The 17,841-nt window shown below is 38.5% G+C and overlaps 1 protein-coding gene across 6 annotated transcripts in view; it reads left to right on the top strand.

Annotated features, from left to right (window-relative positions):
• The window catches only part of HACE1 (HECT domain and ankyrin repeat containing E3 ubiquitin protein ligase 1), a 102,336-nt gene extending 88,301 nt beyond the window's left edge, over positions 1-14,035 (top strand). For all 6 annotated transcript variants that reach the window (XM_037064952.1, XM_037064951.1, XM_037064950.1 and 3 more), the window contains 4 exons: positions 1,196-1,294; positions 1,565-1,635; positions 13,026-13,139; positions 13,667-14,035. In XM_037064952.1, coding sequence (XP_036920847.1) covers positions 1,196-1,294; positions 1,565-1,635; positions 13,026-13,139; positions 13,667-13,769 — 387 coding nt within the window. In that variant the 3' untranslated portion in view covers positions 13,770-14,035. The remainder of the gene's footprint in view (positions 1-1,195; positions 1,295-1,564; positions 1,636-13,025; positions 13,140-13,666) is intronic.
• The last annotated feature ends 3,806 nt before the right edge of the window (positions 14,036-17,841 follow it).

Here is a 17,841-nt window from a genome sequence, read left to right as displayed (position 1 = left end):
CAGACACCACCTGATATTAGCCTTCAAAGTGCACTCTCTACTGGTCTCGTATATATCATGAGTACTTGCTGTAGGGAACCTGATTGTGAACCGTGTTATATTTGTTTCTGTGGTAACAAGTTGTGATATTCCAGCTTGGCAATGTTTTAGTGAAGTGCAGGCTAGTCATTGCCTCACCTGACTGTGTAAGTGGATAATCAATCTGACTGAGAACTGGGCTGCTTTAGAGATGTGGACAAGCTCTTTTTCAAGTTTTCTTTTCTCTTGGAAAACATAATGGTAAATACTGTTGCCGTTCTTTTTTTTTTTTTAAGATTTTATTTATTTATCTTTAAAGAGGAAGGGAAGGAGAGAAGGAGAGAAATATCAATGTATGGTTGCCTCTCATGAGTCCCCCGCTGGGGACTGGCCTGCAACCCAGGCATGTGCCCTGACTGGGAATCGAACCACGATCATGTGGTTCACAGCCTGCGCTCAATCCACTGAGCTACACCAGCCAGGCACTGTTGCCATTCTTAATTTAACTTTGTAGTTAATTGATTGCTGTTTTGTTTATTTGATGATCTTCCTGGGAAAAAGGTGGCTGCCAAATATTAATGGGTAAATTTCATTTTTTTTCTCACCTTGGGAAAAGTTGACATTAGAGGATCTGAATTATTCCAGAAGGATTCTTCAAAGGCCTGAATGTGTGTGCTTTTTAAATATAATTATTTTCATTGTATTACCTTCTTTTTCCTAATGATTAGGGTTACTTGCTGATCCTTTCCTTTGCTTAACCCAGGATTTACTTGGGTCTGTGTTGTCACTTTCCTATTGAGAGTATGGCCCCTTTATACAGTTTAACAAATTTATAAAATAAAAATAAACATAAAGATAATAATGTTCATAAAATTATCGCACGTGTAGACTGTTGTTGCATAAATGTTTACATATAAACAAAGCATTGCCTCATGTTGTAATTAAATTGTATCAATGCAGACATGTCTCCACATCCCATAGTGTCTGAGATTATCATTACCAAGGATTCTCTCCCATGTACAGTAGTAGCTGTTACTGATGACTTGCAGAAACTGTCACAAAAACAAATCAGTTTTACATAGAATTAGTTTCTAATTAAGGCACATTTACTCTTTAAATATGATAGGTTTTTTCCCCCCAAAGAAGATTAATGAAATATTTTTCTGTTTCCCCAAAGGAGCTACTGCTTTCTGGCATGCCAGAAATTGATGTGAGCGATTGGATAAAAAATACAGAATACACAAGTGGCTATGAAAGAGAAGATCCAGTTATTCAGGTAAAATTTCTCTAGAGCTTAGAATGAAGTTAAGTTTTGCTATTTAATTTTGTAAGCTTTTCAGCACTATTGGATGAAAACTTACATTAATTAACAAAGTTTTTCCCTAAATTCTTCTCATGGGAATTACGTATAAAAGCTTTGTATGAAATCATTTTTGATAAATGAGTTTCTTCGAATAAAATATGCTTTATGAACGCTGTGTATTTCTCTGGTGTTAAGTGTCTGATTGCTCTAAAATATGAACTAAGTCTTTTTTGTTGTTGTTAGTGGTTCTGGGAAGTTGTGGAGGATATTACTCCGGAGGAGAGAGTTCTTCTCCTGCAGTTTGTTACTGGCAGGTAAGAAGTGTTTTTATGATAATGTGAAAAGAATTTAATGTATTCCATTCCTAGTGGCTTAGAGATAAACAACCAAAACGAATTATTACTCTGAATTGTCAGTTTCTCCCCTCCCTTTCTACTTTTTAAAATCCTTATCCAAAGATATGCTTATTAATTGTTAGAGAAAGGGAGGGAGAAAGAGGTAGAGAAACATCGATGTGAGAGAGAAACACTGACCAGGTGCCTACATCGTGCACCCCTACCAGTGACTGAACCCATCACCTAGGCATGTGCCCTGACCGGAAATCGAACCTGGGACCTTTTGGTGTACAGGATGACACTCCAACCAAACCACACAGGTCAGGGCCCCACTATTTTGGTATTAAACAAAGATTTATTTAGGCATTTAAGATAAAACACAGTGCTGAATAAATGTTTATTTAATGTATGAAAAAAATAAACTGTTGCAACCCGGGTTATTAGCCTGCATATTGTATTTTATAATTTGGTAATCTTTTTGAAGGTTGGTCAATGGTAGTAGCCAAATTTTTAATGTTGCTAGACAACACACACACATACACACACGCTCGCGCGCACGTGCGGCATGCTGAGAAATACCTAGATAATTGAGTAGGAAAAATAATTAAAAAATATGTTTCTGTGTAGGAAGGTTAGACAATTCCAATTAAAAAAATCACTGTTAGCCCTGGCTGGTGTAGCTCAGTGGATTGAGCATAGGCCTGTGAAGCAAGGGGTCACTGGTTCAATTCCCAGTCAGAGCATATGCCTGGGTTACGGGCCAGGTCCCCAGAAGGGGACACATGAGAGGCAACCACACATTGATGTTTCTCTCCCACTCTTTCTCCTTCCCGTCCTCTCTCTCTAAAAATAAATAAATAAATATATCAAAAAAATTTAAAAATCACCATTAATATGAATCACTGAAGATAATCACTATTAAACTTTTGGTTATTGTTTCAGAATGCTTTTCACATATATACAGTTTTACTTTTTTTTTTTTTTAAATACTCACCCAAAGATATGTTCATTGATTTTTAGAGAAAGAGGAGGGGAGAGAGACAGAGAAAAAGACAATTGGATTGGCCTAAAAGTCCATATGCTTTTTTCTGTAAAATAGAAGACACCAAGTTAGTAACTTTAACTTTATAGATTTGAATATTTTGAGTACGTTGGCTGTCTCCCACTTGGTATAATGTTGATTGTTCTTAGTAAATGTCTCAATTTGATCACTGTCAACTTCAGCTGGTAATCCTGACCATGGAGCATCATCCAGCGAGAAATCTCCAGCATAAAACTTTGAAACCACTTTTGACGTGTTTGCTCAGTCACAACACCTTCTTTGTACACTGCACAAATCTTTTTTTTTTTTGCAATTCAGTTGTGTTTTTATCTTTCTTAAAACAAGCATAATGTGCCAAAATGCTGCTCATTTTCTTCCATTTTCAATATTAAGATAGCTGTACAAAAATTTGTCAATTTTGATAAGTTTTTAAAAAATGCACGCTGATATGACAGCTGTCACAATACAATCGAACAAAATTGTTTCAAATTAAGTTAAAGACAAAAATGCTACTGGACTCATCTTATGGAAACAAAAGAACTTTTTGGCCAGCTCAATAGGTAAAGAGGGAGAGAAACATCCATCTGAGAGAGAAACATAGTTTCTTTGCCTGCTGTACCTAGCTTGAGTATCAGACCTGTAAGCTTTTGGTTTAGGGGACAGTGTTCCAACCAACTGAACTACCCAGCCAGGACTAAATTTTTACTTTTTAAAAACATTATCTCTGTTTTCTAACTTGAATTTTGTAATATGTCATTAAAATAGAAGATCTGATTTTTTAAAAGGCTGCCTGCTCTTCAATTTATGGATTTCCTTTCACTGATATTGTCCTTTATGCTGTTTTCCTATTTATGAATAATGCTGAAAAAATAAGAATTTTTGTGCTACATACTAGTCAGGTTAATATCCTACATTATTTACATCGGCTAAATTCATAGGAGGGAAATTTTTGGATACAAAATTACATATATTTTTACAGCCTTAACACATTGCTCGTTTATCCCTCAGAAAGATACTAGTATTCACGTCAGCAGGGAATGAGAGGGCCTGTTTCTTTCATTCTGTCAGTGCAAGATAGAATCATTTTTATTTTCATATAACTTCTTATTTATATAATTTTTGAGTGATTTGAATAGCCTCTCTTTGTTTTCTGTTTATTATTCTGCTGTCATTTTCAAAAATTCAGTTTCAAATGTTTTTTTAATAACAGGGACATATATAAAGAACTTTTTCCCAGTTTATCACTTTCCTTTTAACTTTATTAAATTAGAGAGAGTTTCATGTAATTTAAATTATAAATTTAATTTATAGGGGGGAGGATGCGGGGTGGGATGGGATGGGAGTAATAGACAGAAAACTGTACTTGAAAAATAATTAAATAAAAAAATTGAAAGAAAAAGAAGAAAAATAAATAAATTTAATTTATAAAATTTATTAAATAGAAGTTTTAAATGATGTTATAAGTTGATTATACTTTCCTTTATGGTTTTTATAAATCTTTTCCTATATTCAAGACTTTATAGATATGTTTATCTGCATTTTTTGTAACTTTTTACAGGGTCTGTTTTTACTTTCCAATTTTAAACTGACTTTGGTTTATCGTCTGAGGTGGTGCTCTTTCATTACTTTTCTAGTGGTTTCTATCTAAGCACCATCTAGTGCATTATTATATTTCCCCACCCTTACCCTGTGATGTAGTTAGTGTGAGTCTTTAAAATGCAGGGATAAAATTATTCAGGTTCTTTGGTACCAAAAATGTCTGTAGAATTGCTGCTCTTGTGGAATCAACAGTCACTGGCCTTGGTAACGCACGGTGCTACTCCTGCGTCACTAGCACAGTCACTGTTACCAGTGCTGAAAACCGTGCCGCCACGTCTTTGACTGGGCGTGACGTGTAGCATGTGAACCCATTTAAACTGAGGCGGAAGGATGTGGGTACAGAGTAGGAGCCACGGAATCTGAGGGGAAGCAACGCAACTCGGCTTTCGCTCATGTTGAAGAATCCACCTTTCAGCCCTTACTGTACGATAAGTCCTTGTTTTCATCCAAACAGTAAGCCTTAAGTTCTTTTAAACCTTAACTTTCCTTTTACACTGGGCCTCCCAGCAGTCCATTACTCCAGGTATAGCATTTGCCATTCTAAACCTGACGTGTGTGTTTTTCTTTTCTTTAGCACTTTGTGGAAAATTCTGGTTATCCATTGGTTTGTATTTAGATACAGGGTTTATATTTAGAAATGAGATGTCTTTCTCCATGTGTTAGTATAATTTAGTGCAGTCTTACTAAAAAGTTAAATGTGTTCAATTATACTATAGATCTAAAAAATAATTTTAAAGTATTTTTATGGTAGTGACAATATTTTCATGGTCTATAAGATGTTCTTCAATGTATTGCTCTTTTTTTGATATTCCTTTAAGAATAATGAAAGTTGGACTTGATTTTATCTGTAAATTCAACCCTCTTTGGATTGAAAATTCTAGAAAAAATGTTGCATTGTTGCTGGTGTGTACTATGTAATTAGGCTATGGTGGCTAGTGGTTGTGTCTGTACTAAAGATGTACAGACTTTTTTTTAATTTTTAAATGTATTTATTTAAGTTTTTAAAAAATATATTTTATTGATTATGCCATTAAAGTTGTCCCATTCTCTCCTTCACTCCCCTCCACCCTGCACGCCCCTTCCCCACCATTCCCCCCCTTTAGTTTATGACCGCATGTCTCAAGTTCTTTAGATTCTGTATTTCCCATAGTATTCCTGCCCTTCCCCTATTTTCTACCTACCATCTATGCTACTTATTTTCTGTACCTTCTCCCCCCTTCCCCTCCTCCCACTCCCCTGTTGCTAACCCTCCATGTGATCTCCATTTCTATGGTTCTGTTCCTGATCTAGCTGTCCTCTTAGTTTGCTTTTGTTTTAGGAGTGGTAATTAATAACTGTGAGTTTGCTGTCCTTCCACTGTTCATATTTTTTCTCTTCTTTTTCTTAGATAAGTCCCTTTAGCATTTCATATAATAAGAGCTTGGTGATGATGAACTCCTTGAATTTGACCTTATCTGAGAAGCACTTTATCTGCCCTTCCATTCTAAATGAAAGCTTGGCTGGATAGAGCAATCTTGGCTGTAGGTCTTTGGATTTCATGACTTGGAATCCTTCTTTCCAGCCCCTTCTTGCCTGGAAGGTCTTTTTTGAGAAATCCGCTGACAGTCTGATGGGCACTCCTTTTTAGGTGACTGTCCCCTTATCTCTTGCTGCTTCTAGGATTCTCTCCTTCGTTTTAATCCTGGCTAATGTAATTATGATGTGCCTTGGTGTGTTCCTTCTTGGGTCCAACTTCTTTGGGACTCTCTGAGCTTCCTGGATTTCCTAGAAGTCTGTTTCCTTGCCGGACTGGGAAAGTTCTCCTTTATTATTTGTTCAAATAAGTTTTCCACTTGTGGCTGTTCCTCTTCTCCTTCTGGTACCCCTATAATTCAGATGTTGGAACATTAAAGATGTTATGGAGGTTCCTAAGCCTCTCCTCATTTTTTTGAATTCTTGTTTCTTCATTGTTTTCTGTTTGGTTGTTTCTTTCTTCTTTTCTGTTTGGTTGTTTCTTTCTTCATTCTGGTCCTCTGCCTTGATTTGAGTCCCAGTTTCCTTTCCATCACTATTGGTTTCCTGTGCATTTCCCTTCATTTCAATTAGTTTAGCCTTCATATGTTCCTCTAATTTGTGGCTAAAATCAACCAATTCTGTGAGCATCCTGATCACCAGTGTTTTGAACTATGCACCTGATAGGTTGGCTATTTTTTTGTCACTTAGAATTATAGGCTCTGGGGCTTTGAGCTGTTCTTGAGTCGTAATGTTTGGTCTGTTCGCACCTGTTATGTATGAGGGGCAGACCCTTAGGTGTTCACCAGGGCTGGGTGACCCAGTTGCTGGGTGGTGGTGCTATATCTGGGGGAGGGGTCAGAGAGGGCAAAAAAATGGTGCTTTGCTCTGCTCTGCTCTTTCTCAGATTTCTATCCCCTCTGTGGCTTCCCACAAGCAGATTGGGCCCCTCTGGTGCTGGTTCCCGGGTGTGTGGGCCCGTGTACTCTACAGGACCCTGTGGGTCTCTCCAATGAACTCTCTGTGAGCCTGGGAGCCTCTCCCGGCCCCTCGACCCTGAGAATGTCTTTCCAGTTGGTGCTTTCAGGCTGTAATTCCCGTCGCTGGGGCCCTAGCCTGCAGGGTCTGTCTCACTGTTCGCTCCTTTGCTTGGTTTATCTGCACGAGAATGTGACTGCAGTCAGCCAGCCGCCCTGTGTCCTCACTGGGTCTTCCCCTCACCACCCCATGCCTGGGATCCACCAAGTGCTGCCGCTGACTCCGCCCCTCTTACTGGTCTGGCTGAGTGGTTCGTTGTTGTTGGACTTCCACTTCCATACAGTTCAATTTTCACTGTTTTGGCTGCATTTTTGTTTCTAAAACTTAGCTGTCTTTAAATTTAGTTGTGGGAGGGGGCACAGTGTTTTCACCTATGCCTTTATCTTGGCTGGAAGTCCCTGTACAGACTTTCTTCTTGTCATTATTTCCTAAACAGTACAGTATAATAATTGTTTATAGAGCATTTACATTGTATTATGTATTATGAGCAATCCAGAGATGATTCAAAGTATATGGGAAGATGTGTGTAGGTTATATGCAAATACTACATCAATTTAAATAAGGGACTTGGGCATTAGTGGGTTTTGGTAACATTAGGGGATCCAGGAATCAAACCCCTGCAGATACCAAGGGATAATTATATGTCATTTAAAAAATTTTTATTGTTGTCCAAGTATAGTTGTCCCCATTTTTCCCCATTACTCTCCCCTGCCCTACCCACTCCCCACCTCCCACATGCAGTCCTCTGCCACCACCCCTTACCCCTCTCATTGTCCTTGTCCATGGGCCTTTCATACATGTCCCTTGACTGGACCCTTCCACTTCTTTCCCCTATTATCCCCCTTCCCCTCGCCTCTGGTTACTGTCAGTGCGTTCTTTATTTCCATGTCTCTGGTTCTATTTAGCATGCTTCTTTGTTTTGTTGAGTAGGTTCCACCTGTAGGTGAGATCATTTGGTATTTGTCTTTCATCACCTGGCTTACTTCACTCAGCATAATGCTCTCCAGTTCCACCCATGTTGTTGTGAAGGGTAGGAGCTCCTTTTTTTCTTTCTGCTGCATAGAATTCCATTGTGTAAATGTACCACAGTTTTTTTAATCCACTCTGATGGGCACTTAAGCTGTTTCTAGCACTTGGCTATTGTGAATGATGCTGCTATGAACTTGGGGTGCATAGGTTCTTTTGATTAGGTGTTTCAGGGTTCTTAGGGTATAATCCCAGCGGTGGAATTACAAGGTCAAAAGGCAGTTCCATTTTTTAGTTTTTTGAGGAAATTCTACACTGTTTTCCACAGTGGCTGCACCAGGCTGCCTTCACACCAACAGTGTAGTTGTATGTTATTTTTGTCAACTGTAATTTTACCTGGTAAAACCCAGGTTTCATAATATTCAGCTAGATTATTTTTCTCATACATGGTTAAGTTTGGTGAGCCATGGTCTTAGCATAAGGTTCACGGATTATTCAAGTGTGGAGCCCAGTCATATTTGTAGTTTAGAAGAGGAGGCGTATGGTTTGGGGACTGTTTGTGAATATCAGTTTACAGAATAATTTCAATTCAGATATTAAAATTGGGAAATCTTTTTTAAGCTTTTCAAAATTTAGCTATATGACGACATTAGACTGATTATCCTGATATTGAAATACTGTGTTATAATTTGTGTAAGAATCAGTGTCAAGGCCCATCGTCTCAGCCTGTCCTGATAAATGTACCCCTGTTTTGAAATGCTAAAAAACAAGTGCTGCCTCTATAGGCAATTGAGAACAGCTTTGATTTTTTATCCTTTTTCATTCTGGGGTGCCTTCGTGATTTTTAAAAAATATTTATTTATTGTTTGTTAGAGGGGAAGGGAAGGAGAGAGGGGGAGAAACTACAATGTGTGGTTGCCTCTCATGTGTCCCCTGCTGGGAACTGACCTGCAGCCCAAGCATGTGCCCTGACTGGGAATCCAACCACGGTCCTTTGGTTCGCCGGCCCACGCTCAGTCTACTGAGCTACACCAGCCAGGACCCTTCGTGATTTTTTAGGCAAAGGTTAATATGCACAGATTAACTAGTGTAGAATTTTATTTCAATTTACAGACATATTCAGGTCTTTAGATGTTATTTTGCCCTAAGTAGGGATTGCTCATGCATTAGCATATTATTAGTAAGATTCAGACATACTTTCAGTATTCACTTAGACTCTAAGGTAAGCTTGGGCATTTCATCAAGAAAACATTTAATAGCAACCAAACTACTTCCCAGCTAGAAGAGAAAACTGCTGTCTTTAGAGATTCATTGATAGTAGATTGCTGTATTTCTTCTGTGAATATATACCTATCCGTGATTTCAGGTAGAAGGTTTTGGTTCATTTTCAACAGCTTTTATAGTATGCGCTGAAAAATATATAACATTTGCCTTTTGAAAAACAGTTCTGTGACGTTAAGTGCATTTACATTGTGCAGCCATCACCACCGTCCAAGTCCTGAACGTTTTTATCTTCCTCAGTTGAAACAGTTCCCATTAAACACTAACTTTTCATCCCTTCTCCTCCAGCCCCTGACTGCCCCCATTCTTCTGTCTTTCTCTATGAATTTGACTATTCTAGGTACCTCATGTAAGTGGAATTATTTGTCATTTTGTGATGGACTTATTTCACTTACTGTGATATCTTCAAGGTTCATCCATATTGTCCCAAATGCCAGAACTGTCTTTCTTTTTAAGGCCAAATAATATTCCATTGTGTGTATATGCCTCCTTTTGCTCATCTCTCCATCTGTGGATGGTCGCTCGGGTCGCTTCCAGCTTTTTGCTGTTGTCTGTGGTGCTGTGATGAACATGGATGTTCACATATCTCTTTGATTCTCTGCTTTTGCTTCTCTGGGACGTACACTGTAATTCTGTGTCTTGTTTGTTTGAAAAACTGTCAGGCGGTTTTCCACAGTGCCTGCCCCGCTTTACATCCTGACCAGTAATGCGTATGGGTTCCAGTTTCTGTCTTTCCTTTCCACTGTTGTTTTCTTTCTTTTGGGGGGAGGTGATTGGTGGTTTTTTTGTTTTCTGCTTTATTAATAGTAATCCTAATGTGTCTGGAGTGGGTATCTCATTGTGGTTTTAATTTGCATTTCCCTATGATGAATGATTTGATTGAGCATCTTTTTATCTTTATAGGCCATTTGTGTATCTTTTTTGGAGAAGTATCTATTCAAGTCCTTTACCTATTTTTGATTGTGCTTTGTTACTGTTGTTGAGGAAGAATTCTGTATATTTTTGGATATCAATTCCTTATGCTTTAGGATCTGAAAATATTTTTACCCATTCTGTGTGTTACTTTTTCTCTCTGTTCCTGGTATCCTTTGGCATATAAGTTTTTAATTTTGATGAAGTTCAATTTATCTGTTTTGTCTTTTGTGCTTTTGGTGTCATATCCAAGAAATCACTGCCAAATCCAGTGCCATGAAGCCTTTCCCTTGTATCAGGGGTGTTGTTACCGAACAAAGGTTCCGAGGGGGGGGGGGCAATACTTGGCCCACCGAGGGATGCCAAAAACTGCTGCAGAAAACAGGGGCCCCTCCCAAGGACGATACACTAATATCTATAGGGCTCTTCTGTCCGCCGCCAATTGGAAACACATCTCTCAATGCCAGAGATTTGTGAAAAGGAAACAAAATGTTTATTTAATGCTATTCAGGCCTAATGCCTTCCTTAAAATATTAAAGTCTTTAAGGGTATACACCTACACACACACACACAGCGCTCCCTTCTCCCACTGTCCCAACTCCGGGTACCGTAAATCAGGAAAAGAGCACACGTCCGTTTTCAGGCCGCTGGCACGTGAGCTGCGTCGTCTGCCTGTCCAGGCAGGATCTCCAATTAATCCAAAGTCATGCGGCACCTTCCACTGGCAAGAGTTCTTTGTACCAAGTTCTAGTCAAAGTCTCTCCTGCTTTCCAGGCTACTCAGCCAAAGGGAGCACGCCAAAGCCGTGTGGGCCTCTTCTACCAAAGCCGCGTCTTTCTTCTTCACCTGGCCGCAGGGATCTCCATTCTGGCAAAGTTGCGTGGTTTTCTCTTCCACCTGGCCAAGAGGGGGTCTGCACTCTGCTGAAACTGCATGGCTCTCCCTCCTAATGGCTACAGGGGTCTACATCTTTCTAAATAGCGTGGCTCTCCCCCTCATCTGGCCAAGAGGGGGTCCTCACTCTGCTAAAGCCACATGGCTCTCTCACAGGCAATCTCTCCGAGAAGCAGCCCCAGTTCCCAAATCCAGCCTGGTTTTCCCCCACTCTGCTAAAGCCACATGGCTCTCAAGCAGGCCCTCTCTCAGAGAAGCAGCTCCCAATTCTAGCTTGGGTAGCAGCCACTCACTTCTCCCTGGCCCAAAACTTGGCCACAGCTATTTAACATATCTATGAAACCAGTTAAAGGTTATAGATATGTTAAATGACCATTCCTGAGGTTAGCTGCAAAACTGTTGCTATGCAAAACAGCTCTCAATGGCCCTGCTCCATTCATCCCTTCCCCCAACTGACACCTTGGGGTGGGTGAGGATATCTTAATATTTCCTCCAATATTCCTGTACACTTTGAGTTCTGGACACCATTCCAAATCTTTTCTGGCCCCCCCCTTGGCTGCACCCTGTATCAGTGTCACACTCATTTTCACCAGGGGCCACATCAGCCTCACCGTTGCCTTCAAAGGGCCAAATGTCATTTTAGGACTGTGTAAATGTAACTACTCCTTAACTAGGGGCAAGGAGCTGGCACTGCTGTCGGGTAGAAACAAGGTGCCAGGCTGGATAGAACAAGGTGGGGAGGGCCGGATTCTGCACATAGGCCTTGTGTTCGCCACTTGTGCCTTGTATCTTCTTATAAGGATTTTGTATTTATATCTCTGAAGTTTAGGTGTTTGATTTATTTTGAGTTAGTTTTTATAAATGGTGTTATTAGGTAAGGGTCCAACTTTATTATAATTTTTTTGTGGTGGATATCTAGTTTTTCCACCACAATTTATTGAAAAGGCAGACTTTTCCCCATTGAATGTACTTATTAGCACACTCCTTGAAAATCATTTGGCCATATATGTGAGGGTTTATTTTTGGATTCTCTGTTTTATTCCATTGGTCGATATGTCTTTATGCCAGTACCATAGTTTTGATCTTCGTAGCTTTGTAGTTTAAGTTTCGAAATCAGAAACTATCAGAAATCTTTTCCAAGATTGGTCTGGTTATTCAAATTTCAATGATTTTTAAAATGAACTGCATTATGCTTTGTACTCTGAGTCATGTTGGAAGACACTTTTAATATTGAGAGTCTACTGCTTTTGAAGATGTGTTTAATACCTGTACATTAAATGTTTACCATCATTCTAATTTATCCAAAAAACACTGCAGCATCTCATTTTAAAAACAAAAAAAAAATTTATTCCAGTATCAGTTTATTTATTCATGATAGATATACAAAGGCTAATTTGAAATACTAATTTTTTTGCAAATTGAAACAATAGAATTTCAGGTGTTATAATTACACCCTTTACAGCTATGTACCCAAGACTAAATTTTCTAGTGATGTTTATGTGTTGTGTTGGCCTTCCTGTGGTTTCATTATGTTAGGTAACATTAAAGAAAATATATTGATATTATGAATCTCGGGAAAGAGAAATGTAAAAAACTTTCTAGTTTTTCCAGTGTGAAAAACAAAACAAAATCCCTTTGACTCTAGATACTTTTCAAACAGGGAAATTATTTGGATTACATGTAAAGGCCTTTGTTGCCTTAATTAGTCAAGCAAACATTCATTTATTCAGCAAATATTTAATGAATGTCTATTAGATGCCAGTTGCTTTGCTAACCCCAGGAATGCAAATACAAATATGACATACTTGGGCTCACAAATCGATCCCAGTTTAGGAGGGAGAGACACGAAATAATTGTATATGCCGTATGCTAAATGTAACAGTAGAGCCATGTGCTGTGGCCAGTTGAAAGCATAGTATAGCTTATAGAGATGTGGAAGGGTATAGCTTATAGAAAGCTCCATGAAGCTTGCTAACCGGCCACAGGGTGACTTTTAGTAATGAGTTAGAGTGTTGTAGATTCAAAAATGTTATTTTGTCAGTGACCTAGAGTTGAATATACTCTTACCCTAACTGAGAATTTAAAGTACAACTATGACAAAGATTCACCTTTCTTGATTACAACTTACAAAGATACGAACTATTAGTTCTAGGGTCCCACATGGTGGATTTGCTAATATCATGGGTGGAAGCGGATTGCAAAACTTCACAATCGCTGCTGTGCCATATACTCCAAATCTTCTACCAACTTCAAGCACGTGGTATGTGAAATTTTTTTATTTAAGTGCATTTTAAAAATTGATTAATTTTGAATGATCAAAAGTCTAACGATTTCTATTGCTACAACGAGAGGAAAATGTCGACCGTGATCGCCATCAGAATTTTGGAATCACTGATGAATAAGTAGCTACATAGTTCCTTCCCCCCTTTTTGGTGGGGAATATGTTTGAGGAAGCTACCTACAATTTAATTGAATATAGCTCAACTGTCACTAAAGTTAAATTGTCATAGTATCGCTGACTTACACTGTCATTTCAAACTAAATCACTTACATATTTTTGGCCAAAAGGAACGCATTTTCTTTTACTACATTTGCATGCTAAAGGAAACTGCAGTGCAGCAGGATTTTAGTTTTTGTTCTTTTTAAATACTGCTTCAGGGTTTTCCCATTTGAATGCAAATTTGAGGTGGTGGTTTTATGTTAATCTCTGAGGTTTTCACTGCTAGACAAAACAATTAGAAATTTCATAGATTTCCTGTTTAATGGTGGTATATTTTTCTTTTAAAGCATCAACATGCTCAAGTTACCTGAATACCCAAGTAAAGAAATACTCAAGGACAGACTTCTGGTGGCACTGCATTGTGGCAGCTATGGTTACACAATGGCCTAATGACGTCTGGAAAGCTCGTCGGACTACTGACGACTCAGAGCGGCAGGGGGATTGAGGGAGCTGTCCGCGGGAAAGCAGCCTACACGCAGCTGCAGGCGGGGCTGTGTTTAAAATTCGCGAGGATCAGGGTTTTTTCCTCACCCCTTTTTCCTTGTTCTCAGTTTGTGATACAATTAGAAAATCACAGGAGTGTTCATTTTTAAAAATGCTAATTGAAAGTTATAGAAACTGTCTTTTTTGATATTTCTTTAATCTTATCCAAGGTTATGTTAAGGCAAAATCTTATTTTACATTCCACCTCTGCTATGTTACTGTCTTGTTGAAAGGATGTTTTCTCTTTGTTGTCATGTATATTAAAATGTATTAGGACTTCCAAACTGGTGTGTTCTATTGCATGTAAAGTGCTGTTTATATTTTGGAAAACTATTGAATAGAATGGATTAATTTAGATTGTATATAAAGCCATAAAATATGTATTTTCCCATATTGAATCTATATTGCAATGATGTTTTTTAGCTTCTTATTTTTTAATATATAATGTAAAGTTTAAACTAATGTGACTAACACAGCTGATGTAATGATATCTAATTTATATATTAAAGCTTATACTATGAATTATTTGCTTCCTTCATGTTCAGTTTTCCGTATATATTTCAGTCTCAAAGTTTTTCTTATGCCTTAATTTATATTTTAGATAAAAGTAAAATATAATATTTCATCATATTTTTATTTTATCTGTGAGTTTTGATGACACATTTAAAGAAGTACTCTGATGTGCAGGTTCCAATTTAAATATGTAATTTTTTCTTAAATTGCTTTTTAGGATTAAGATGTTGAGTTCCAGTGACATGCCTAAAACTGCATTTGTTTTTAAGTTTTAGGGTGATCTAATCAGTTTTTATTTTGAGAAGACTCACTTGAGTAGTTGCAGCATACCTTGTAGTGGGAAGTAGGAACGTGCACATATTTGGAAATGCCAACAGAGGAACTTGTAATGTTAAGGACCTTGCGTGGGCAGAGGGGGGGTGGGGGGGTGTGAGGACTAGAAGGAGCCTGGCTAATGGCATGTCCGAGCATTATTTTCTCACATGAGCAGCCAGTAAGTTTGTCACTGACAAATACGGACGATGTACACGTCAGTGCAGACAAATATATACTGTATATTTGTATATAGACATATACATTGAAAGCTTTGCTAACATATAAAGCTTCTCTGATAGGTGTTTTTCAGTCCTCTTTTGTTATTGTGTTTTTTTAAAAATATTACAAAGACATCTTAATCCCTTCACCTTTTTCACTTGGCCCCACAACCTCCCTCCCCTCTGCCAGCTGTCAGTCTCTGTCTCTGTGAGTCTGTTTCTGTTTTGTTAGTTTATTGTGTTCCTTAGGGATTAAGGGGAAAAAAGTTCTTGGATACAGACAACAGCCTGGGGATTTCCAGGGGGAAAGGTGGGTGGGGAGAGCGAAAAGATGGTACGGGTACAAATGGTGATGGAAGGGGATTTGACTGGGGGTGGGAACACACAATACAATATACAGTTGATGTATTATAGAATTATATACCTGAAACCTATAGAATTTTATTAACCAGTCTTACCCCAAGAAGTTTAGTTAAAAATAAAAGAAATAGAAAAAAGAAAAAGAAAACATCTAAAAGATAACATTTAAAGACTAGGAATTCTTCAAAAATTACTTTTGACTCTCAAATTGAAAGTCATATGTTTTATTTATAATAAACTAATAATTTTTAAAGTTTGGTTTTCAAAATTTAATTGTAGAGGTCATTGACTTTTGTCTTTTAAAATAAGTATTAATAAATGACTTTAATATTACATTGCTTATAATTTTCATGTTTACAAACATTAACTTCTGTTTATAAATAACAGTCCACTTGCTTTGTCAGATTGACCCTTTTGCAAGTATTTATGTATAAGAAATAATTAAACATTAAAAATCTAATATTTTATTCATGAATATGAATGTCTTTTGATACAGATGTAGTAATTTCAGGGGTTACTCTTTTACATTGTATTTATTTTTTAAACTATAGGAATGCAGTTAATATGAAAAGATTTTACATGGATTAATTAAAAGTACTAATTAAACAAAGAGGCAGCAAGTCTTTTTAACTTATTCCACAATTTCTTCTATAAGTNCCCCCAACTGACACCTTGGTGGGGGGGGGGGTGAGGATATCTTAATATTTCCTCCAATATTCCTGTACACTTTGAGTTCTGGACACCATTCCAAATCTTTTCTGGGTCCCCCCCTGGCTGCACCCTGTATCAATATGAATGTCTTTTGATACAGATGTAGTAATTTCAGGGGTTACTCTTTTACATTGTATTTATTTTTTAAACTATAGGAATGCAGTTAATATGAAAAGATTTTACATGGATTAATTAAAAGTACTAATTAAACAAAGAGGCAGCAAGTCTTTTTAACTTATTCCACAATTTCTTCTATAAGTAGATAGATATATTGAATGGAAGATAGCATAGAAAAATGATCAGAGCTTTACTTTCCCTTAGGGTAGAGGAAGATTATACTGATAGGAAAATGACGTAAGTCTTAAAATATGTGGCCGTTCCACATAAGGAAGGAAACAGAAGCATAACACTCTAAAAAGAATAAAAATGTAAGTCATTGGAGCGTATTGTAGAAAACTGATTAATGAAAACCTCTAGGCAAGAGGGGCAAGAGATTATTAAGTCACCCAAATAATTTGAATGGCTAATGACCACATAGTTAATGAAATCCATTATCTAGTTCATCAACAAAATAAAATGTAATCTAAGGAAATCCCAGTTTTAAAACAGTATGTTGAATCCAGCCTGTTGCCGTGACAGTCTTTATTAGGGTGGTGGGGGGGGGGCAGGACATTTTAGAGCACAGGTTACAAGGTGGAGGCCCAACAGATGATTCCCTGTTGGAGGAGGTAATCAAGAGGACTCAACCACCAGTTAGTTGGCCTTAGGGTTGGACCTGTGCAGTCAGAGGCTCCTCACCCCCTTCCCTGTTCCTAGAATGCACATTCTACCCACCATTCCCACACTGCGAGCCATTTGCAAGAACACGACTTTGAGAGAGCACTGTGTAAAGACCATCTATGAGGTATATGTGATTGAGCCCAGTTAAGGCCTCTGTCTAAACTTGTAGGATTTGGCAGGTGGATGCAAGGATCTACTTACTTCGCAGCTGCCCAGGACAAGCCTTGTAAGTGGATGCTTGTTAAAACTGCCTCCCATCAGTCTGGAGGGTCTGCCCCTCTGGCTGTGTGGGCTGCTTTCAGATTTTACCAGGGCAGCATCCAAGGTTCTATACCAGCACTCCCTCTCCACACATGGCTTTTTTGTCGTGCCAATTCTAAAATTTTAATGAGCTGTCAACAATTTGAAAATCTGGAGATTTTATGCAGAAGTCCAGAGTTTGGCTTTTGAGAACTCAAACAATCGAACAACACTGAGGATGGTGTTCCTAGNCAGATGATTCCCTGTTGGAGGAGGTAATCAAGAGGACTCAACCACCAGTTGGCCTTAGGGTTGGACCTGTGCAGTCAGAGGCTCCTCACCCCCTTCCCTGTTCCTAGAATGCACGTTCTACCCACCATTCCCACACTGCGAGCCATTTGCAAGGACACGACTTTGAGAGAGCACTGTGTAAAGACCATCTATGAGGTATATGTGATTGAGCCCGGTTAAGGCCTCTGTCTAAACTTGTAGGATTTGGCAGGTGGATGCAAGGATCTACTTACTTCGCAGCTGCCCAGGACAAGCCTTGTAAGTAGATGCTTGTTAAAACTGCCTCCCGTCAGTCTGGAGGGTCTGCCCCTCTGGCTGTGTGGGCTGCTTTCAGATTTTACCAGGGCAGCATCCAAGGTTCTATAGCAGCACTCCCTCTCCACACATGGCTTTTTTGTCGTGCCAATTCTAAAATTTTAATGAGCTGTCAACAATTTGAAAATCTGGAGATTTTATGCAGAAGTCCAGAGTTTGGCTTTTGAGAACTCAAACAATCGAACAACACTGAGGATGGTGTTCCTAGAAGGCATTTTCAGTGGGCTGGGCTTGAG

The sequence above is a fragment of the Sturnira hondurensis genome, unplaced genomic scaffold (genome assembly GCF_014824575.4).
Source record: "Sturnira hondurensis isolate 20B ecotype Veracruz unplaced genomic scaffold, ASM1482457v3 Scaffold0015596, whole genome shotgun sequence".
In the NCBI taxonomy this organism is placed as follows: domain Eukaryota; kingdom Metazoa; phylum Chordata; class Mammalia; order Chiroptera; family Phyllostomidae; genus Sturnira; species Sturnira hondurensis.
The sequence above is the reverse complement of the archived record's forward strand: the minus strand, read 5'-3'. Positions and strand labels throughout refer to the sequence as shown.